The sequence below is a fragment of the Urocampus carinirostris genome, chromosome 8 (assembly GCF_059441175.1).
Source record: "Urocampus carinirostris isolate Australia breed hairy pipefish chromosome 8, RoL_Ucar_1.0, whole genome shotgun sequence".
Lineage (NCBI taxonomy): Eukaryota > Metazoa > Chordata > Actinopteri > Syngnathiformes > Syngnathidae > Urocampus > Urocampus carinirostris.
Window position 1 is genome coordinate 9,971,614 of NC_142356.1, and position 22,774 is coordinate 9,994,387.

At 38.4% G+C, this 22,774-nt stretch overlaps 2 protein-coding genes across 10 annotated transcripts; both read right to left on the reverse strand.

Moving 5' to 3' along the window:
• Positions 1-455: 455 nt before the first annotated feature.
• zglp1 (zinc finger GATA like protein 1) lies at positions 456-10,795 on the reverse strand. 9 transcript variants are annotated; one of them, XR_015851084.1, is made up of 6 exons: positions 10,501-10,601; positions 6,260-7,169; positions 5,533-5,630; positions 4,727-4,820; positions 4,266-4,462; positions 456-731 (listed from the first exon to the last, which is right to left on the reverse strand). XR_015851084.1 is itself a non-coding variant. In XM_088341560.1 (6 exons), the coding sequence occupies exons 1-5, from the start codon at positions 10,505-10,507 to the stop codon at positions 4,330-4,332; spliced, it is 1,242 nt and encodes a 413-aa protein (XP_088197686.1). In that variant the 5' UTR covers positions 10,508-10,601; the 3' UTR covers positions 457-731; positions 4,315-4,329. The 9 variants fall into 9 exon arrangements, 8 of the variants coding, with proteins under 8 accessions (XP_088197686.1, XP_088197690.1, XP_088197689.1 ...); XM_088341560.1 differs by having other exon boundaries at positions 457-731; positions 4,315-4,462; XM_088341564.1 differs by lacking the exons at positions 456-731; positions 10,501-10,601 and adding an exon at positions 10,628-10,741 and having other exon boundaries at positions 4,019-4,462; positions 6,260-7,068; positions 7,144-7,169.
• Positions 10,796-14,845: 4,050 nt separating this feature from the next.
• On the reverse strand, positions 14,846-19,593 carry fdx2 (ferredoxin 2). The gene is made up of 5 exons (XM_088343014.1): positions 19,368-19,593; positions 19,014-19,065; positions 17,879-17,985; positions 17,583-17,670; positions 14,846-16,018 (listed from the first exon to the last, which is right to left on the reverse strand). The coding sequence occupies exons 1-5, from the start codon at positions 19,543-19,545 to the stop codon at positions 15,862-15,864; spliced, it is 582 nt and encodes a 193-aa protein (XP_088199140.1). The 5' UTR covers positions 19,546-19,593; the 3' UTR covers positions 14,846-15,861.
• Positions 19,594-22,774: the final 3,181 nt, after the last annotated feature.

Here is a 22,774-nt window from a genome sequence, read left to right on the forward strand (position 1 = left end):
TTTTGAAGTGTGGACCTTCTTAAGTAATTAAATATTGTTACATGTTTAATCTTATTTTATTACACTGCCACTTATATGTCATAAATATATTTAATAATATTTTTAATATATATATTACTATGGGTAACTTTGGGGGCCTCTAAAAGTATTGTTCACTTGAGCAAACTATTACAAATGCATTACAGTGCAAAATTTAGAATAAAAATACCTCATACAAGCAAAATGATCTTATTTCAATATTAATATTGTTTTTAATAATTATTTTGACTTTTTTCACCTAATTCTGCTAGATGTTTATCATTTTTTCCCCTGAACATTTTGCAAAACAGCACTGCAAGCATAAAAACAAATTTTAAAAAATGAAGTCAATTTAAATGATGCTGGAATGTTTTCCTTAAAAATATAGCGTTTTTTTTTTTATTTCATTAGAGTTTTCAGTATATCACAAACAATATCACAATAAATTCTAGTTAATGACTAAGGTCGTCAAAGCTGCATTGTCCTTTCAAAAGCACAGTGAATAAGTGAAGAATAATGCAACAATAAACTGATTCCATTCTGAATCAACATAGATGTGTGAATGTGTGTGTTGCATACCCTCAGGTCACGGTGACACATTGTAGAACAACAGTGTATTGTTTGTTCCTCGTGTCATGTTTCTCATCATCAGCGCTCGCACAATCCAAATTCCACCAGTTGTGTTTAAGGGCGGCTTGTTGTTCGCCTCCATCCTGTAATAATAGGAAACGCCGCATCACTTTCCAACTTTCGCTCACACAATTCTCTCATTGTCCGAAAGCTACACGCAAAGTTCAGGATGAAATGTTGTTATATGAAGCGTCCGTCCGGCTGTAATGTTTTATTTGATAACTCAATATGATGAGGGTCCTACTCTAGTGTGAATTCTCAAAGTGTTTAAATGTAGCTAGGCCCGCAATCCAATCTTATCAAAATTATCATAAATAAGTTTTGGGAGTTGTGGTTTAAGCCAAAGATAGGAAAATGCAGATTAATGTTATGGTGCCATTCAAAGAATTTCATCCCCATCAAGTTTTGTAGGAGGCGGCACGGGGGCTGGGTGGTATAGAGGTCCAGGGTTCAATATCAGCTACTGTAGCCTCCCAGTGCGGAGTTTGCATGTTCTGCCTGCGTGTGTTCCCTCCGGGCACTCCGATTTCCTCCCACAGTGGAAAAACATGCATTTCAGGTTAATTGAGTGAATGCGCGTGTGAATTGTTGTATGTCTCTGTGCCCTGCGACTGGCTGGCAACCGCTTCAGGTTGTCCCCTGCCCAAAGATGTCTGGTATGGGCTCCAACACCCCCGAGACCCTAGTGAGAATAAGCGGTGCGGGAGATGGATGGAAGACGTTTAGGCCCATCAGAAACAATTGATAGTGATGCTGTGCAGTCATTACGTTGGTTTGCCACTAGAGGGTAACAGAGGTATACCGTTTCCGCTCTGCGACCACCAGCGTTTGTCTGGTCCGTATTTTTAGTCCTAAATTGAGTTGGTGAAAAAGGTAAACGATTAACAAAATGTATTTGTTTAAGGGCACGCCTTGCGGTTGTAGTCTATGATATAACTATCATTTAACAGCATTAACAGTCAGAATACATTTTAAAGAATGCATACACAAACCGTATGTACATAAAGTTTATTTCTATATTATTTATTATTCATATTGTTAAGAATGTTTGTGTCATGTGTTTACAACGTCATGTAAGCATTTTTTTGGCCGATTACAGAGAACACCTCATTTTCCATTAACATTTTTGGGCTATAAAGTACAACCAAAGATGACTAGACTTTTGAAAATACGCCAGTGAGCCACGAGGGAGAGCCAAAGAGCCACCTGCTGCTTCAGAGCCACTTGTTGCTGACCCCCGGCCTAAAATGACAGTATTTAGGAATTTTGGATGAGTTTGTCGTCTCTATAATTTGCACAACAGATCCATACGTTACTTCATGCGCGCGCACGCACGCACACACACTCTCAAAGTTAACCAAATTAACCGAAAAATTCAATCAAAGCGTTTAAGTTGTATTATTTTTTTTGTCATCGCTCTGGCTCAGTCGGCATTGTATGGAAATTATTTCGAAGTTGTTTTATTTAAATTGTGTATTTTACTTTATCTTAACCTGTTTGGTCTAGTTTTTCTATATATTTTTTGTCACGGAACTTGTCCCAGTAGTAGGCAAAGTTACGCTGATGAAGTCACAGATCGGGGTAAGGGTCAGTCTTTTCTTGGGGCCTCGGAGGATTGCCATGGCGATGTAAGAAAAAGGGGGTTTTGCCGGAGAAGTTTGGCAAGAAACGCTGCAGAGTCATCCTGTTAAATCTCGCTGGTGCTTCCGTACTGAGAGATCCACATCTTCCTACTCCATGCCCACGTCCAATGTGTAGGAACGCAAAAATATATCATTAGACGTCTCCCGACTTACGGATTCCTGCAGATACGATCATTTTTTTGGGGATGCCGAAAATTATCCGGACATTGCTGTAAGTTAGATTTTGTATTGTGTGCACCTTTTTCCGAGTAAAGGACAGTACTGCAGTGCTTCTTCCCACGGTGAGAGGTCACCCAGCATCCAAATCGAAGAAGAAATACGGCTTCTACTTCCTGGTTCGTGTGTAATCATGACAACGTGTACTATATCGCTAGCACACTAAGAACTTAAGACTTTGTTTAATATCTCGTGCATCCATTCAATATGGTTGGTGTAAGGTGTAAGGAAGAGGCGTGCTGTTACTTTTGAAACAAAAGTGGAGTAAGAAAGCTTGATGTGGTTGAGAAAATGGTTGGAACGCTTTTTCTTGGCCACTTTTTACCACAGAGGAGGACCTCTTGAAGCGCAAGTAAAAAAGGGAGTAAAACCTCACTTTATAGAGACATTTCATTTCATGAAATGTTTATTTTTTAGTACAAAAGAATACAGGTTACTTATACAAGCCTTAAACATACTAATATAAACCATAAACATACAAAATATAGCACCGAAGCAACTTACGATCATCCAGAACCTAACTCGTTCGTAGGTCGGGCAGCGTCCGTACAATGGAACAGGAGTCAATTTGCAGAATTGACGATGCACTATTTTTTTATTGCGTTATTACGGGATAAATTGCAATTACAACTTAGGCCACTCGCCAAGCCCACTATGTAAATTATTTTTCATTGTTTTATCTTTCGGTGCCTACTAGTTTATCCTAGAGAGCTGTGTCTAATCTTGTTGCCAAGAAGGTTCACTATGTTGTGGATAATGACAAACTTTTCTATTTTAACTGAAATATATATCATGCAAATGAATGGCCATATGGAGTTTAATTCATAGTTAATTTGTTTTTTTTGGATTGATTTTAAAGGAACATTGTGTCCAATGTAAGTGATAGTTGTGAAACACCACACAAAAGTGTTTAGTTTTGAATATTATACATGATATTGGGGGGAGCAGTAGCATAATTTCTGCATTTATTTTGCAATTTTGTTGGACAATCTTAAGCTACATATTGCCCACTATAAAACCATTAATTATCATAAAAACGTGTGTTCATGTCAAGTGGTAGTTCTGCTTTCAGCGGCATTTGTCTTAAACGTTAGAAATGGGCACAGCAGGTGACGCCTGTGGATTACGACGCTTGATTACAAAACAAAACCTTGATTTTAACAAGCTATTTTTATGTCCTTGGCTCATACCGCTCATTTCCTTTGGTGTTACTTCTCACTGGATATTTTGGCGGAGTGGCTAGGGGAAAGTCTTTTCGGCTGTTTAGAATTAGAGACATCCTAGGTTTTTTAAAACAAGTTTTCACAGAATACGTCCACGTGAGGCCACCCACTGTGAGGAGAGGGCCACACCGCATGTGGGCCTACGAAACGAAGAGGCGTCTTTCTGCATGCAGCTTCCCTCCCGCTAGCTTGTTTGCCATCTAAATATAACACCCATCCTCTTTGTTGACGGCTGCAAATCCCTTATTTAAAATATTTCAGGTGTGTTTAAAACCAGGCAACCCAAAAGACTTCTCACAGAGAATTTATTCCAGACCAACAGAATATTAACGATCACACAGAAATGCCTTTTTCAATTTAGCACATGCTTGCCAAGAAAACCAAACACACCTCGTTAAGCAATAGTCAAATTCTGCTTCAGAAACACATACAAGGAACTATAAAAACACAGCAATACACACATGGAAAAACACAAGTACCATTAAATTACTGAGAGCAGCAAAACGCGTCACTTCTAGTGCGAGACAAGATTTACCTTTTGATGGAGAAGTTAACGCGCCAGCAAAGGACATTCGAACAATTACCACTTCAGCTTATTCCTAGTTGCACCGTCTGCGCTGAGTGGCCGTCACCTTTACAAAATCTCCACACTTGACACAGCACAAGTTCAAGTTGCCCTGCTTTCTTGGGATATGCCAGCAATTAACACAGCGGATCTTGTACTTCTTGTACCTCAAAAAAACAAGAGAAAAACTGTTTAATCAAAAAAGCATCAAGAAAATAATGCATGGTTTTTTTAAACTGTTGGTGGCGTGCAAAATAACCCCTGGCAAAAATGAGATAAAGATAACTACAGTAAGTTGTTTAGTGTTTGTCATGTTGCAACAATCACACCACAGAACGCATCTATTTTGCTATGTGACACGCATATATTTTGCTATGTGTTTTCAACTAACGTTTTGTTAAGTTGTGTCAACAGTGATAAGAATGAAATACCTGATGCCACAAGCGTTACAGAGAGGAGTCCCATCCTCAGCATCTCTCCACATAGGGGTCTTTCTAGTGCAACACGATGCACAAACTTTGTCCCCTAGGGATGATCAATATGCATTTATTCGATTTGACACCCACCAGGTCAATTACAGTGAGTCATGATGATGATGATGAATTATCATTTATCACAAATACAAATCTTTGTATCAATATGTCAGCAAAAAAAAAAAAAATAGTCATTAGCAAAGCATATACGCTTCCACTCAGTGAAAATGCATTGTGTTTGTGATCCTTATGCCCTTTTATAAGTTTTTCATGTAATGAGTTTGATCTGTGTGCCAGTAGATTATATTCATGTGAAAAGCAGCCTAATTTGAGGTTATAAATTGAAACATAGATGATAATTTGATTTGCATTATTTTTACTACGGGCAAGTGAAACCCTACTTGCAAAGAAAAAAGTGTGTGGAGCAGCGTCCTCTGGTGGGAGACAATGAGACGAAATACACCATAGGCTATAAACACTCCTGGCTCAACCAGCTGGGACAGCACTGCGTCAGTCATTATTTTAATACTATGACTTCCTCTGTATTTTTTCAAGAATCATGCCATCGCTGTTTGTACACAGCTCCTAGTCAAATTTAAGAATGATTCACTTTAATGACATGTTGTTTATCGTTTGTAATCAGATAACACGCCATAGCCGCTTTCTTTAGGAAAGCCCAAGCTTGTCAGTACGCAGTGTGTCTAATATCCAACAGTGCAGCACCCATGACATCGAGTGGCTTGACTTGTGCACATTGAAGGTACCTGAGGCAGCGGGAGGGCTCCGCTCATCAGAGCTGCTGGTCGTTGCATACAATCTCATCCTTGATCTCCGTTTCCGCACGCTCCTGTAGAGCTCTTTGCTGATTTGAAAAGAGGAAAAGGTTGCAATGTATCATTGAAGACAGTCCTGATGAAATAAACACCAATAAAAATTCCCTTCCATTGATCCTTCTACATATGAGCTACCATAGTTTTGAAAAATTTGAGATGCAGGATGCCTTTTGAGCAAATACCTTGCGAGAGAAAAATCAAGGTTACGAGGATTTCCTGACGCTACCACTGCAGGGCCGAGCGCTCACTGCCCGCATCAGTTCGTTGCAATCAGCATGCTTGTTATCCACCATACAGACATGGTGCTCCGCTTCATGTTATTTACTTTTTTATTAAAGCACTGCTCACATGTCAACAGTCTTGCCTAAATCCCCACTCGCATACATCTCAGTTAGCGACGGGTCGACTTCCTCCATGGTAATAAACTCTCATTTTATTTTGTTACCATCACCTTATCTATCTTCAAACTGTGTTTTTATGTTCATATTTGAATGCGTCTTATAGCCATTTAGGGTCAACTTGGATTAATTTGAGGGGCCGGGAACAGATTAATTGGATTTCAGTTATTTCTAATGTGGAAAATGTGTTCAAGATACGAGAAATTCTAGATACAAGCTTGATCCGGGAACAAATTTTGAATGTAGAGGGGTTATATAACCTGTATTGTGATGCGATACAGAGTCGACACTGATCCCCGCTGGCATCCAGCTCCGCGTGCATCCGGAACGTCACTCCCTGAAACTGTGGGTCATGGATATCGACGCTACGGCTGGGATTGGCTTGCTTTCTCGGAGTTCGGGTTCTCCACACCTGCTCAAGGACTGACTGTTCCTTTGACCTCAAGGGTGAGGTCAGGGTGTTGTGTGGAGAGTGCTGTAGGTTCTCCTCAAAGGACCCATCAGCGATATGGGTTTTCAATGGCAACATTTCGTCATCTGGTTTGGAAGGTGAAGGACAGCCCAAGATAAGGTTTGCATTGTGGTCACAGAAGAGGGCCACCTGAGATTGCTTCATAGTGTCAGAAAAAGAACATTTTGAAACATGGCTGTCAACATGGTGAAACTCCAGAATGGCGCGGTCTTGAAGTTTTGAAGAGTTCCTTTGCTGGTCGACCGTCCGCACACCGGCGGAGAACCTGGCATCAGGGGCCAGTGTCAAATTGCAATCTACTCTGGCAGCCATAGTTGCCGGTTTGTGTGCTGAAGGGACGACATAAATGGTGGGAGCAACCATTCTTAAATCGCTTTCCTCTTTTACAAGATCCAAGAGCATTTCACACTGCAGGTTGATCAGACTCAATACTGCTAAAGGGCTGTGGAAACCAGGTGGCAACTTAGGGACAATTTCCACCATGCGCCGTTTTGTTTTTTCAGGAGTTTGGGCCCAATCGCTGTTTTCACCTCGGTTGTCTAGACTCGAGCAGGACAGTGATCCGTTTTGTGAAGGTGGGTCGAGTTTAGAGACTTCCTGAAAAAGGTAAAGGAGTGCAGATTCAGAATCATTTTGTTCTGCCGCCTTGTGGTGTTTGTGAAAGTGGGCCACCTGTGACATTTGACCTGTGCCCAGACCTGCGATGTAAACACAAACGTTTTAGTTATGGAAAAATTCCAGATGATGCAAAAAAGCTTGCTGTATGAAAAAACAAACAAAAAAAAAAAAGAACAGTACAACATTGTGGTTTGCTTGAAATAAAAAGTGTTATATTTTCTCTTTGTCTAGTGAAATAAATAACATTTGTATTACTGAAGTAAACAGAGATTCAAAGAATATGTGCTTCTTAATGCATAGAAGTATGGCAGAAAATCCAAAACAGACACTCAAAAAATGAAATGATGCAGACATAAAAACAATTGTGTTTAGTATGAGAGATGTTAAAAGCTTACATTTTAATTACTTTAAATATTGACCCAATAGTTCAGCTGATCCTGCAGAATAAGCACAAGTGGTAGTCGTGTAGAAAATTACAGGTTATACTCAAGCCAATAATGCCGAATAGTTTTACTGCAGGAAAAAAAAAGTGTTGAATACAAGTTGATTTAACTAAATCTATTTCAGAACTGTATATACGACTGCTTCATAGCCTGAGGGCACTGAATATACATTTTATCTTAGCCTCCTTTGTGACCATGTGAGGACAATTCTAAATGCAGTAAATGGGCATTTAATTATTGGTGTTGTATTGTACCAATTGTAGATTCTGCAAAGGACAGGATCTAATTTGTCCCCTTTCCTAAAAAGATAATACAATTTACCTTGACTAAATTATGGTTTATGATAACGTTCTACAGAAAATTAGAATATTGTGATAAAGTTCTTTATTTTCTGTAATGCAATTTAAAGAAATGTCTAGATCAGGGGTCACCAAACTAAGCTGAGAGCTTTTTATCACTGATAGCGCGAAAGGCCACCATTTTTATATACATTTCTAAAATAACTATTATATGTTGTTATCAGGTAGTAATTATGAGACATTAAATCAACCACTTTAACATGTCCGTTAGAAATCTAATTTACTACAACATTGCAATGTTCCATCACTGGCAAGCTATTTTCAGAACCTGTCCGCAGGTTTTTCAGGTGTTCTTAGGGGGCTACTTGGTGCCTGCAGCCACCCAATTGGAGACCCCTGTCCTAGATTCATTACAAATCAACTGAAATATTGCCAACATTTTGTTACTCCAATACTGCGGATTCCGATTTACAACATGGGTCTCCAACGTGGTGACCCCTGAGGACAGTTGATATGCCCGCAGACCCGTTCTGAAAATAGCTCACCGTGCTGGGTCATTGTAATTTTCTAGTGAATTATTATTGTTTTTTTTTAGTAGTTCATAGAGGCTTTTTAACCCTACTTTCAATAATTAACCTGGTAACAACATAGGTTATTTTAGAAAGGCATATCAAACACGGTGCCCTATGCGCCGATTAGGAACAAAAAGTAGCTGTGAGCTTGAAAAAGGTTGGAGACCCTTTGTTTACACCCTACTAGTATACTTTTAATGATATTCTAATATTTTAAGATGGCGTATTTTAGTTTTTGCCACAATTGACTATATTAAAAAAATATTGCAAGCTATTTCAGTTGATTAGTAAGACATCTAGAATGTATGATTTTTTTTCCAATTGGATTACAGAAAACTTTCGCAGTAATCGAATTTGAGACAGTCCAGTATTTCAGTTTGTTTCCTATGGAGTTAAATTTATTAACTTTTAAGAAAATTCGTCCCACATGCATTTTTTTAAACTTTGGCATGGACTTGGCCCCTCTTATGCTTTTGATTTAATTGTTCCCTATGTGTCTGTTTGAAACCCTTGTACGGAGAAGTCTACAAGTGATTCCAAGAGTCAAGAAGAAATCCGCAAGTTTGGAAGCGTTCTAGTTTCAGGCCCCGGTGCTGAAGAATGTTCTGCCCTCAAATATGACCTGCAACTTCAGTGAAAGTGTTTAAATCTATGCTTAAGAAACTTATTTTATAACTTATGAGTGATGTTGCCCTCATACTAATATTTAGTAAATCTTTTCACTTTACAATTGCTATTTAAAGGTCAACAAAGACATACTGCCAGAAAACATCCAAAAATTATTCACTCGGAAAGATATAACTTGAGGGGCTGTAGTAAATTCAAAATCCCAAAGGTGAGAACAACCAGGAAAAGTATGTGTGTGTCTGTGTGTGGAGTCAAACTTTGGAACGATTTACAAGACGAGATCAAACAATGTCCAACTATTCACGTGTTCAAATTTAAATACAAAAAAATATTGCTGGCAGAATACAGAGATGAAGAAAATGGGGTATAGGTGATACTAGAGATTGTAAATACTGCCTTTACAACAATAGTTAACCTTGTTATTGTTACTATTCTCATATCTTTACTGTTATTATTGCTATTATCATTGGTGTCACAATATTTAGTGACTAGTAGCGTTATAACGTTGATTGGTAATACGATGATTAGTGTATAAAATATGTAATTTATTATTATAATTGATATCTCACCTATGTAATATGTATATCTTTGAGATTTTGTTATATTTAGAAACAGAAGGAGATATCTGTAAAATGTAATAGGGAATATGAAGGGGTAGGGAAAATAAGTTTGTGCTTCTTAGTACACCTTTTCGAACAGATTAACATCATTTTTGTAGTAGTCGTTGTTGTTTTTGTCCTGTATTTATTTTATAATGTTCGAAACAAAGTTTTCATTCATTCATACTCATGTCTTTGAGGGAGAAGGATGAGCATGGAAGTTGCATGGCACATGCATTATGAGCAATCGTACTGGCACTCGGACCTGATGTGTCATTACCTATATTTAATGTTGATGAGGACTTTGCATTGTCTGCTGATGCCTTTGCAAAATCCTTTGCAGCCTGGTCCATCCTGGAATGGGATAACCTCATGTGCGATCCCTTCTCAATGTTTCATTTTCCTCATGTTGAGGGTTTTGAACTTTCCCTTGCCCTCATGTATGTTTTAAATCAGAGGATTTTGTAGTAGTTGTCTGTGCAGTCCTTTAGGATTATTTGTGTATATGGGCTTTAGTCGAGTCCTATGTATTTGTATCACTGCCATACAAATATGACATGAAGATTAAGATTACCTTGTTTTAAAAGGGTCAACATTTTTGTCTCCAACATGTTCTGAGCAAAATTGTGCAGGTGTCGCTTAGTAATTTCTAAATCTGTCATTAAGAATAGCGTTTGCTTGCTTGATTATTTTCGTGGCCTTCATTCCAAATCATGACGGACTGTATTTAGGTAAGGGACATCGTTTTACCCCTTCACGTTACAATCAGCTTTAAAACTTTCCCTAGCATTTTGTTAACATGAATGTGACCACTTAATTGATTTTAATAATCACCCAAAACGATTGTGTGCGATTTGAAACGTGAACGTACATTTCATTCAGTGTTGATATTTTTTCGCCATTTTTTGACCCACTATGCTATCAGACCTTTAGGAACGTTTGTCACGAAAGTTTATAAACGCGATTAAGAGCCGTTAATTGTTTTTATTTTTTCTTACCTTATAGTTCAGTGTTTGGGGATCGTAAATAAGAATGGATTATTGACGAATTGGAGCTGTCATCGGGGATGAAAGTCTAGCACAGCTGGCGAAGCTTAACCTGATTGCGCCTGGAGATGGGAACACCTGATGGCTAATTACCGACGTTCTTATCGCAAAATTATTCGATCCAATCGAAACTCTAAAGAACGTTTTTTGAATAAGTTATTTTTAGGTGGAAAAAAAACTTTTTAGACAGAAGAATATTAATCACATGCTAGAAAATTATTTTCAAATATTGTTTTTGGGGGGGGGACCCAATCAGAGATATTTTAGCACAGGTCCTCAAAGGGACATATGGTTCTGTTATCTTCAAATTGGGATACAACTTAGGAAAATAAGTGTTGTCAATATTTTTATACGTTAATCATGAGTGCATGTAAGGTAAATGACAAAAGAAAGCTTTATTTTTAGGAAAGTAAACTAGATGTTCTTTACTTAGTTTTCCTCAAACAGGACTTGGCGCTTCTCCCCTCATTGTGGCTCCAATGACGTCATTGTGGTGTACTGAAGTTGTTTTTACCTGACAATATTTGGCATTGGGTAATGTCAAAACTATTGTTATTTATTCATCTTCCCCTGAACCATAAGCACTCTAAAACAGCTCACCACACTGTAAAAAAATATAAATTGTTTATTCGAAGAGGCGAAATGAGGCAAAGAGCCTTATAGAGGGCTCCGCGCTTTGTGCTAAAAATAGTAACACGGCTTCGTGCCGCCATCTTGGAAGTCTGTCGATTACAAGCGGTGATAGCGAGAGGAGCAAATATTTACTCAGTTTGTCTATTTATTTACTCAACTAGCTTCGTTTGTGTACGGATTTTGTCCATCAACACTATGGAAAACTACGTGGAGAGTTTAGACAAGCAAGCACGCGAGCGGTACGCTGCGAAGTTGCATTTTATTGAAAAATTGGATCCCTACAAAATTAAAAACAAGGACTGGAAGTCGGATCCCGATTTGTTGCCGTGTGTGACTTACATCGAACTTGTTAACTATCTTATTTTCCACCCAAGTCCCTTTTGTGAACTGAAGGAATTTCAAAATTACAAAAGTATGGAAGCCTACGACAGATTTGTGTCTGGTTGGGTTCGGGATGTGTCTGTGCACACAAGCGAAGGTGATGAAAACAAGATTGTGAAAGGGAAAGTTCTACATTCTCAGAGTTTGTCTCAGCCAAGTTTACAACCATGGATCATTGTAGACAAGTCATCATCGATTCTGTGTGCCCATTGCAACTGTGTTGCAGGTTTAGGGGAATGTTGTTCTCATGTTGCTTCCCTTTTGTTCTATGTTGAAGCTGCCACAAGACTGAGGGAGACCACTACTGTGACACAGAAACCTGCCTACTGGCTTCTTCCTAAATCAAAAACGTCTGTTCCATACTCACCACTGGCAGAAATGGATTTCACTTCTTCAAAGACATTGAAGAAACAACTGGACAAGAGGATAGACAGTGCAGGGGGAACAGTTGTAGCACAGGAATGTAAGACACCCCAGAAAATACCAAATGTACCAGAGTCAAGATATGACACTTTCTTTAAAGCGATACTCTCAGATAAGCCTGCATGTCTCTCAGTAGATGTGAAGTACACTTCCAACTACAAGCCGCAATCTCTACAGCCCAAGTTCCCACTTATGTTAAGAGAATTGTACGAAGAAGATTGCCAAATGATGACTTTGGAGGACATCCGAGGACATTGTTTACCTCTAAAAGACAAAGTCACTGTGTCGGAGGAGGAAGCTAAGAATGTGGAAGTGGCAACAAGAGAACAATGTAGAATCTAACTGGTTCGCTGAACAATAACAATGAAGTGAAAAGCTTTGTGGACTTCCAAAATGGCCGCCAGCAATGCATTGTGGGTAATCTTAGGACCTCGAAGCACTCTATTATATAAATGCAGATCATTTCATTTCATTTCATTTCATATTGTCTTCTTCCCGACTTTGAGGAGTTGTTTACCGGAAAAGTTGACACAGAAGATGAATATTTCAATGGATTTATCGATTTAGAGAGAAGCTTGAAGTTTGGAAAGCATGTTCTTTATGCTAGTTATCTGAATGATTTCTAATTTGTTACATCGTTACTGACAAGCGTTGTCTAGGATATTTACATACGTGTAACATTAGTATACCGTGTTCTCAATTTCATTTTTATTTTAAAATAGCTTTAAGATGACGTGTATGTTTTTGGTTTTGGATTCTATCAAATGAACTTCCCCCAAAGATGCAACTGGTAATCTAAGTGCGATTTAAATGTTTTTTTTTTAGGTAAGGGACATCGTTTTACCCCTTCACGTTACAATCAGCTTTAAAACTTTCCCTAGCATTTTGTTAACATGAATGTGCCCACTTAATTCAAACACACACGCTCACACATCGGTATTTATGAAGTAGAATAGAATAGAAAAGAATAGAATACACCTTTATTATCATTTTTACAAAATGGCTTGAACATATTATGACAACGAAATTGGACGTGGCACTCCAGTGTCACATTTTACTGAGAGAATTTAAAAAAAGATAATTTACACAATACTTACACAAGAAAGTGTGGGCATGTAGAGTAGTTTAGATTAGATGGTTTTATATTAGATTAGAACGGACGGACTAGATTTGGGTATGAAATTTAACCACAAAGGTAGAGCGCTCGTCTTGGGATCAAGGGATCCCAGTTTGAATCCCGGCTCGTCCGTGTTACATGTCGAAGTGTCCTTGGGTAAGACACTGAACCCCTAATACCCCCAATAAGCAGGTTAGCGTCTTACATGGCTGCAATACAAGGCCGCTATTGGGAAATGTGGAGCACATTGTAAAGCACTTTGGGAAGTCATTGACTTGAAAAGCGCTATAGAAATGCAGATTATTTCATTTCATTTCATTGTTTGGCTGGTGCAGCTTACACTCAGAAGAGACTTCGGAAAATATGATGGACTTTTAGGCTTTAAACGAAATTTAATGAAACCGATATTAGCTTGTGATTAAAAAAAATAGTGACAATAATAGCAGGGCTTGAAACCCTTGAAAATGTTTGTTTTAATGTTGTTGTAACGATTTGAAAAGTGCTGTAATTTTTGTAAAGTGTTTGTAAATGCTTGAAATTATTGCCATGCTTCTTGGCAGTCTGACTCAATGGACCATTTATATAATGAAAAAAATAAATGATGCTGACACATTAGCTCTGGCGGCTTTGCTTCGCCATGGTTTTTCTCATGTGCGGTCCCTTCTCAAGGTTTCTTCTTTTTCCTCATGTTGAGGTTTTTGAGTTTTCTTGCCCTCATCGGGGTTGGGTAGGGTTACTTTAACTGGATTACTTTCAATTACTTTTGGATTACTCCAATACCAAATATGCTAATAAAAGACAAAAGAAACTAAATATGAATACAATTACTGAATTTTGTGCAGGATTGGGGAATAACGGAATACATGGATCGGCAAAAATGATGTTGGCAAGCTGTTTGGATTTATTTTCATTTTGTTTCTGTCGCATTTTATGTTAGTTTTGCCAGAGATCAAAGCCAGGAGAGAAAGCTTACCACGTGTTGTGAGTCATAATTTTATTCATATTTAGTTTCTTTTGTCATTTATTAGCATATTTGGTATTGGAGTAATCCAAAAGTAATTGAATGTAATCCAGTTAAAGTAACCCTACTCAACCCTGGCCCTCATATAGGTTTTAGATCAATGGATGGTGTAATAATAGTCTGTAGTTTGCGATAATCTGTGGTTTGTGCAGCCCTTTGAGACTCCTTGTGATTAAGGGCTATACAAATAAACATGACATGACTTGACAATGTAAAGAAATGTATATTCATATTTATCTACTCTTATTTTGGGATTGTGTAGCTGCAAAGATAATTGCACCATTTCCAAGGAATTATTATTCTCATGCACTTACAACGTATTCTAGTGTGCAAGTACTACCGTGTAAACATTGCCTTTCCTAATATTTTTTGTTTGAAAGTTTTTCTTTATAATTCAATGTTTATCCTTGAGTGCCCCGTGTAATCTCATTGTAAACAATATTCACTACGTTAGTATCATTGACAATAAAGACAATTCTAATTTTTATCAACTGCTGTTTCATGGATCATAACAGTTTCACTAGTTTTGAATAAATATTGTTAAATATAAATGAAGCTAAAAGTGGATTGACAGAAATAAAGTGTTGAAAACAGATTTAAAATAGTACTTTATTGCACAATTTTATATACATGATACATTAAATGAGTGCGTTCATTGGACAAGTACAGTAGACTTTACAAATAAAGAGTTGATACCCATTCATTGGCACCGCCGCAACCCTACTAAGTATAAGCGGTGCAGACAATGGATGGATGGCACCATATCGACAGTGTGTTTTAGAACACTCTTCTTTGCCTGTATTTACAGAACATTTGAAATGTTGATCTGGGTTTTATAAATGGCCTTGGACTTAGGTGCCTTTGTACTCCCCAAAAATACAAAAGAAATGCATAAGAGTGTATAAGTTGAAGGTTGTCAAAGTGAAATGACAAAAATTAACTGTAACAAGGGATGTTTTATTCATCGGTGCAGTTCTATAGAGGCGTACTGGAGGTAGAGAAAATGTGTTGAAAAATTTTGGGATATCGATGACAAATCTTTGTACTACAATAAAGTCATGTGTTGCGCAAATTGTGTTAAGGTCTTACACTTAGCGTATAAATTAGAGGGTCAGTGAAATTATATTTTGGCACATGTGCAATGTCTTCAGAATGATCACTATGATGTGGTCGTGTTGCAAACATTGACATGGAAGAGGGGAATAGTTGTTATTCCCTGATGAGTATATGAGAACATAATTTCTATCATGACTTTATCCCCAGTTGGCTCCTTTTAATGTGGCTTTAATACTCCTTATGTAAAAGTGAGACCCCCTTTTTTCCCAAAAGGTCTTCATATAAGAATGTATGTGTTTTTTTAAATAACCCGTTGTGAAGTCCGTGCTTCCATGATGACCTGAGGCCATTTCACATTAATAAAAGATCTTTTTTCCCATTAACCTTTGATTTCCTTGAATTCTGCTAAGTGTGGGCCTACCCATGTTGTTGCTATGGGTATCCTAAGCCATAGATTTCTTCTAAGGTAACCCGCTCCCTTCATAGTGTGGCCTCTCTTTTGCTGGGGCGGCCGCCTCTAGATCCCACCTTCAAACCCATCAAAAGTGCATCTTTTCAATGAGGTTTGGGAACGTGTCCGTCCACGTAGAAGTTTCTTGTGACTTTGGGTAGAGTCAGCTCTATGCCCTCCATCTCTGGAGTTAGAATGATCTGGCATCCGAGTCGTGAGTTCTCCTGGAGCATGGGCGCCATGTCCAGCATGTCATCCTCCCTAAATCATGAGTTGATCATTGGATGTGTTATTCTTTCTATCTAATTGCCAACATTAAATGAAATGCAATAAAAGGGAAATTACAGTGAGAGTAAATATAGTTGATCCCTTGATGATTTTGTTAGTTTGCACACTTAAAAAGACATTATGATTCTTTACTTTTAAATATAGGTGTATTCCAACACTGAGACAACATTTTTAAAAATAATTCAAGAAAATAACTTGAAAGAATAAATTTTAATTCATTCTGATTCTATTGAAGGAAAAAAAGTATTTGATCTTCTTGTATTAGGAACGCTGGGTTCCACAGACCAGTTAGGCACTCCCAATTAACTTAACTAAATTTAAGACACATTTACTTACCTATCACATGTATGAAAGACACCTGTTCACAAAATCAGACAATCAAACAGATTCCAAATTTTTCAACATAGGTAAGACCAAAGAGCTCTCTCAGGACCTCAGTGACATGATTGTTGACTGGCACAAATCTGGAATGGGCTACAAAAATATTAGCAAGATAATAGGTATCAAAGTAACAACTATTGGTGTGATTGTGGAAAATTTTAAGAAGTATTCAATGACCATCAAAACACCTCAGTCTAGTGCTTTAAAGAAGATTATTTTTGGGTGGCGATCATGAGAACTGTAGGAAATCATCCTGCAACCCCTCAACAGGAATTGGTGAATGACCACAAGGCAGTTAGAACCACAGTCACCAGGAAAACTATTGGCACACTTTGCCCTGCAATGGATTACAATCCTGCAAAGCCCAAAAGGTACACCTGCTTCAGAAGACACGTGTGGCGGGCCCGCATAAAGTACGGCAATGATCACTACGAAGATGCACAATAAGGTTCTGTGGTCAGATGAGACCAAAAATGAACTATTTGGTTATTACTCAACTGTCATGTGAGGAGGAAGAAAAATGTTGCCTATGACCCCGAGAACACTGTGCCCACAGTCAAGCACAGAGTTGGAAATCTCATGTTTTGGGGGTCTGCCAAAGGCCCAAGGCTACTTCACTGCATCAGTGGGAAGATGGATGGAGCCATGTACCATACAGCTCTGAGGGGCGACCACCTCCCCTCTGCTAGGAAGCTGAAATGGGCCATGGTTGAGTCTTCCAACATAACAATGACCTGTAGCATACAGAAAATGCTACCAAGGAGTGGCTTAAAAAGAGGCACATTAAGGTCAAACCTAATGATTTAGAGATTATCTCCAAAGAATAATAAGACAGAATACACCCTGGCATGTCCACTAACCTTTCGGTTAACTGCCACAAATGTCTAACTGCTATGCTTGCAAAGACTTTGTCACGAAGTATAAGTGCTTTTGGCTAGCAAGATCAAATACTATTTTCCCCTCACTGATATTGAAAGTAATGAAAATGTATTATTTAAAGCTGTTGGCTGGATTTTCTTTTTGATGGTTTGTCTCTCCATACTAGAATGCATCTATAATTAAAAGAATAGAATGATTATGTCTTCATTAATTGCCAAACCAACAAAATCAGCAAGGGATCAAATATGTTATACTCTCACTGTAAGTCCATTCCTACCTCTCATCTGGTTCAGGTAGTTTGTCTAAATGGTCGCTGCTTACGTACACGTGACATGTGGAACAGGCTAATGATGCCTCACAAGCTCCTAAATGGGAATCACACAAAATAATTATGAGAAATAATGCAAACTTATTGATGCAACTGGAGAAGGTAGTTTTAAATGACAAATCTTTACATTTAAATGTTTGCTTTTTTCCCACATGGACAGTTCGAACACCATTGATTTGCATCATGTTAAGCGAGAAATTAATTGAGTAGTGATTTAGTGAGCATGCTTCATTATGAATACCCACCTTCTAGGTCAATTCCATTCTTGTGAGCCAAGTACAAAATATTGTCTCCCACTTTTGCTCGAACTGGGATCCTCTGGCCTGACCGGTCCACATACACTACATTGACCCTGGCAAAGGAATATAACACGTCTTCAGACAATTTTTGATTGTTTTTCATTTACAGATATAAATTAATTCAAAGAGGTTATTAGAATACTATGCATTAAACGAGTGATACGTTTATCAGTTACTCAAAGTAGGGAGAAAAAACATTGTAAATTGATTTTGAACAGAAGAGGACCCAAGCTTTGGATAAGAAATTCCAACCTGTTGTAAAAGTCCTCCCTTGAGCCCTTTATTTGTATTGAATCTACTAGGTTACAAAATGCAGATCTAACCTAAAGGCTGTGAAAAATCGAGGAACAACACCATTATTGGCTGATAGTGACAAATGTCAACAGAGCAGAAAAGGGAAAATAACGGTCTGTCTTTGAATGCTGCACTGTGGGGGGTTTTTAAGGGTTATTGTTCAATCTTCGTTATTCATTATCCATTATCCGTTATCGGTCAGTTCATAATACACTACAAAGCCTAGGAGCCGGGACACTTACTCTCAGCCAAAAGGCCAAGCTAAGGTCCTAGCCCTAGAGCCTTGCTGCGATCATGCAAGGAGTGGACAGAGCAAGGTCTTATTCCATCTCCGGATTGCAAAAATCAAAGATCAACTGCGAACATAGTACACAATACTGCACTTGATCTTAGCCAAACCATCATGGCCAGAAATTGTAAGTTCCTCAAATCATTTGGAACTTAATAGTGGAAATAAAGAACTGGCTACCTATGCAATCTCCTTCGCAGGCGTCCAACAATATACAAGAGAATACACTTGACTCCGGGTTACTTAATACTATGAATCACTGCATAACCTAAACACCACTTGCAATTTGAGCGTTCTCTACAATCGCCAAATAACCATTTAACGTTCTTCCTTTTACAAAGCTCTGCAATATCATTAGATGTAATACTATTTATAAGAAAACTGACACAGACTAAACCAAAGTATATGATGACGTAATTATACTTAACACGTAAGTACTTGAAAATCTAAATTTTAATTTGTTTACTTTAAAAACTTTTGTTTTGCACTAATACTTACACATTGTCTTGGTTGTCTTCAGCGGTGTTCCCCTCCTCGTTGTGGAGAGAACCTTAAAAGAAAGGTACAGGGTCAAGCACAGTTCTTGAGCTCTTGAAGATAATCAAAACAAACAAAAAATACGTCATGCGAATAATTTGATTGTTGCACAAGGTTTCACAACACCACACGAGTAATGTTACACAAGCATTACTAAGGCATTTTTGAGTAAGTTCTGACATGCAAAATACATGAATGTTAGCCTCTGTGCATCTTCTTAAAACACGTTAGTGGAAATCATCATCGTAATTTCGTCGCCATAAAGCGAGAGAGGTTCAAATTACAAACAGAAAACAAGCGAGGCGAAGGACTCACTTATACTCGTTTGCATGTACCGATTGAATGACCGAATCGTGTTCACGGAATATTTCCTCTGTATATGAACCGTGCACGCTTTTAACCGTGACAAGGAGCAAGTACTAGAATCCGGGAGAACTCGCGAAAGTCTGAAAGTCAGCCCCATACACGAGCGGACCGCAGAGGAGGCAGCCATGTTTGTGTTTTGATCACGTGCTCGGTGTCGTCCAATAGGAAGACAGTCATGTCATGCTTCTGTTTTGACGCCAGAGGCCACTGCAAATTACATCAAGAGTTTATCACATCCGGGAACTCAGTGGCCGAAGCTAACGAGCTAATAAGAGGTATACCAATTTTCAAAATTGCAACAAAACAATGATGATTTAAATTGTAAATTAATTATGTTTTTATTTCTTGTGTTTTTACATATTTGCCATTCTATGTTTTCTAACAGTGCTTGTGGAACAGGAGTCTACAGAATTATATGGCCAATATCAGGGTTAGGTAGGGTTACTTTAACTTGATTACTTTCAATTACTTTTGGATTACTCCAATACCAAATATGCTAATAAAAGACAAAAGAAACTAAATATGAATCAAATTATGACTCACAACACGTGGTAAGCTTTCTCTCCTGGCTTTGATCTCTTTGATCTCCGGCAAAACTAACATAAAATGCGACAGAAACAAAATGAAAATAAATCCAAACAGCTTGCCAACATCATTTTTGCCGTTCCATGTATTCTGTTACTCCCCAAGCCTGCACAAAATTTAGTAATTTATTCATATTTAGTTTCTTTTGTCTTTTATTAGCATATTTGGTATTGGAGTAATCCAAAAGTAATGAAAAGTAATCAAGGTAAAGTAACCTTACCCAACCCTGGCCAACATGTTTAACAAGCAAGATCATTTAACTACTTTGTACATTTTAGCGCCATTTATGTAAAATAGAATCGCACAAATTTGGGCAAAACCTTAACTCAACAAACTTAAAAGAAATTGTCATATTTGGCAAGAGAATCAATTGGAATAAAGACCTCTACTTATATTTTAACTGCATGTAGGTTTCAAGTAGTAAAGCAACCTGCTTTAGATTCAACTAATTAAATCAAAATGCTGCATATTTTTCCGTGAAATACAACACAAAGCGTTCAAAATGTATGTTGCCAACCTTAGTAATGATACATTTGTAGAATATCTTTCCCATCATTTTTTGTCTCATAGAATAGAATAGAATAGAATTATTTATTGTTATTGATAACAACATTGTGTACATTGGACACAACAAGATTAGATGAGACATTCCATGATAACATGTCTTAAATGACTTGAATGCACAAAAGGGAGAAAAAAATTGTATTGATGTCATGTCCAGCATGGTCGCCGTGGCGACCGGCTGGCCCCGCCCCCTTGGCACCGGCTGTAGCAGGTTTTCTAATTTGCGTGTGTGCTTCTTAAGGGCGGGTTTTGGGGATTGCCGGTTGTGGGTTCATTGCATTACTTTGCATTATTCTATTCTGTTTGACTTGAGGAAACCTGTACTTGCCCGTTCTGAGTAAAAGCCTGTTTTGTGAGTATTCCTAGTCTGAGTTCCTGTTTGCCTGTAAGCCTGTTTTTGTTTTTGTCCCTGAGTGTTGGACAACTTTTATTTCCTTAATAAAAGTAACTGATCGTTAACGCGAATGAGTTCACCCTTCCTGCCTCCTGCCTCCGATCTGGTCCGGTCTCGTGACAATTGAATAAGATTAGAATAGTTGGGCAATATTTAAAAGGTAGTGCTTGTGGACTGTAAGAGCATCATAAAAACAGGACAATGAAAAAACTGCAATGACATTAGCAGTAATATTGTGCCAGAATTAGAATAACATAATAAAATATGAATGTAGAATTTTCTCCTCATCGGCAAGATATTTCTGCTCAGTCTTATGTACTTGTTTAGGACTTTGATGTCTATGGGGAATAAACTCTCTGACCCTTGTTTTAAACGACCTGTAGCAGAGTCAATTAGGTAGTGGCCCAGGTGAGAGGAGTCTTTAATAATGCTGTTGGCTCTCCAAACATGACAGAGAGCAGCCGATGATTTCATGGGCTGTGGTGATGACTCTGTAAGGTTCTCCTGTCTGCTGCCACGCTCTCCGTGATGCTGTATGCCAGTATGCTGGACATGGAGATGGATACCAGCAGCTTCTGTTCCAAGTTGTTTTTCTTGAGCAATCTCAGGAAGTGGAGTTGTTGCTGGTCCTTCGCTAGCACAGCTCTGGGAGTTATGTTCGAATGGCATCCAGTTAGCTACAATTAGGCCCAACAAAAATATCAATAGTGGTGAGTTTAATTCGTTGAATATAAGAAATACTCAACATACACACTTTAGGACCACTGATCAAAAAAGATTAGATAGAACAAACCGTTCCTGCAACAGTAATTGCCCGATGTTGTTTTTGGTCATTCAAATATCAAATTTCTGTCAGGACCAGAACAGAAACAGGACCCAATTGCGTTATGCTTCTCACAAGTTTTATTAAAGGAAAGAGGAAGGGCTGCGCCCACAATCCGGCGGTCGCTAGGCGTGGGAAGCAAGTCCTTCTCGTACTCAGTTTGTGATCCAAACACGGAAGTGGATCCTCAGTAGTGAGCGATGGCAGTGTCAAGGATGGAAAAACAGGTCAATAGCCGGGACATGAGAGCAGAAACGGGTTGTTAGCCGGGACGGGAGAGCAGACATGGTCGGGATAAGAAATGGGTCGTAAGTCGGGACGGGAGAGCAGATGTGTTCCGAATCAAAACGGGTTGTAGCCGGAGACATACAGGAGCAAAAACGGGACAGGTGGGAGTCAGGGTTGAAAAAGGCTTGTCTAGTATACACTGAGTTTCGCAGATAGACTGTCAAAAGAGGACAGACAGGACTGGGTTTAAATAGGGACAGGGAGCCAATCAGAGTCCGAGGCAGCCAAAGGAGCGGGTACGGGTGAATAACATCAGTAATCATGACAATTTCAAGTTTAATCAATTAGGCTACTCTACGTTTATGCAATTTTGGGCCTTGTTTAAAGGGGGTATAACTTATGTTAAAAGATTAAATATTATTAAAAAGGAACGTAAAATGTTGATGCTGCAGTTGTCTTTCTCATCAATTGAAGTCTTTATTTTCAAAAGCAGTCAACAGGCCGGCTGCAGAGGATTCCGGTTTAAATGAATGGTGCTCAAGAGATTTAGTTTATAGATGAATTGTGCTGTCTGTATGACATTGCATGGAAATGAAAAAAAGAAAGATATCCGCCATAAAGAAAGTGAGACGCTATTAGTTACCTCGTGATGGCAGTAAAATTCAGAGCAGCATGATTCTGACATTTGCACATGCGATTAATACCTCGGTATGATGACAAATGTGCTGTCTTGCTGAGATTATATCATATTCTTTCTTTTAT

Excerpts from the sequence above, each read along its gene's own strand:
- zglp1 (XM_088341560.1), bottom strand. Across the intron at positions 5,631-6,259 it reads TGTATCGCATCACAATACAG|CAAAGAGCTCTACAGGAGCG; the intron begins GTTATATAACCC and ends TTTTCAAATCAG. Across the intron at positions 4,463-4,726 it reads TGTAACGCTTGTGGCATCAG|GTACAAGAAGTACAAGATCC; the intron begins GTATTTCATTCT and ends TGTTTTTTTGAG.
- fdx2 (XM_088343014.1), bottom strand. The coding sequence starts at position 19,545 with ATGGCTGCCTCCTCTGCGGTCCGCTCGTGTATGGGGCTGACTTTCAGA. Across the intron at positions 19,066-19,367 it reads GTACATGCAAACGAGTATAA|GTTCTCTCCACAACGAGGAG; the intron begins GTGAGTCCTTCG and ends CTTTCTTTTAAG. Across the intron at positions 17,986-19,013 it reads GAAGACAACCAAGACAATGT|GGTCAATGTAGTGTATGTGG; the intron begins GTAAGTATTAGT and ends TTCCTTTGCCAG.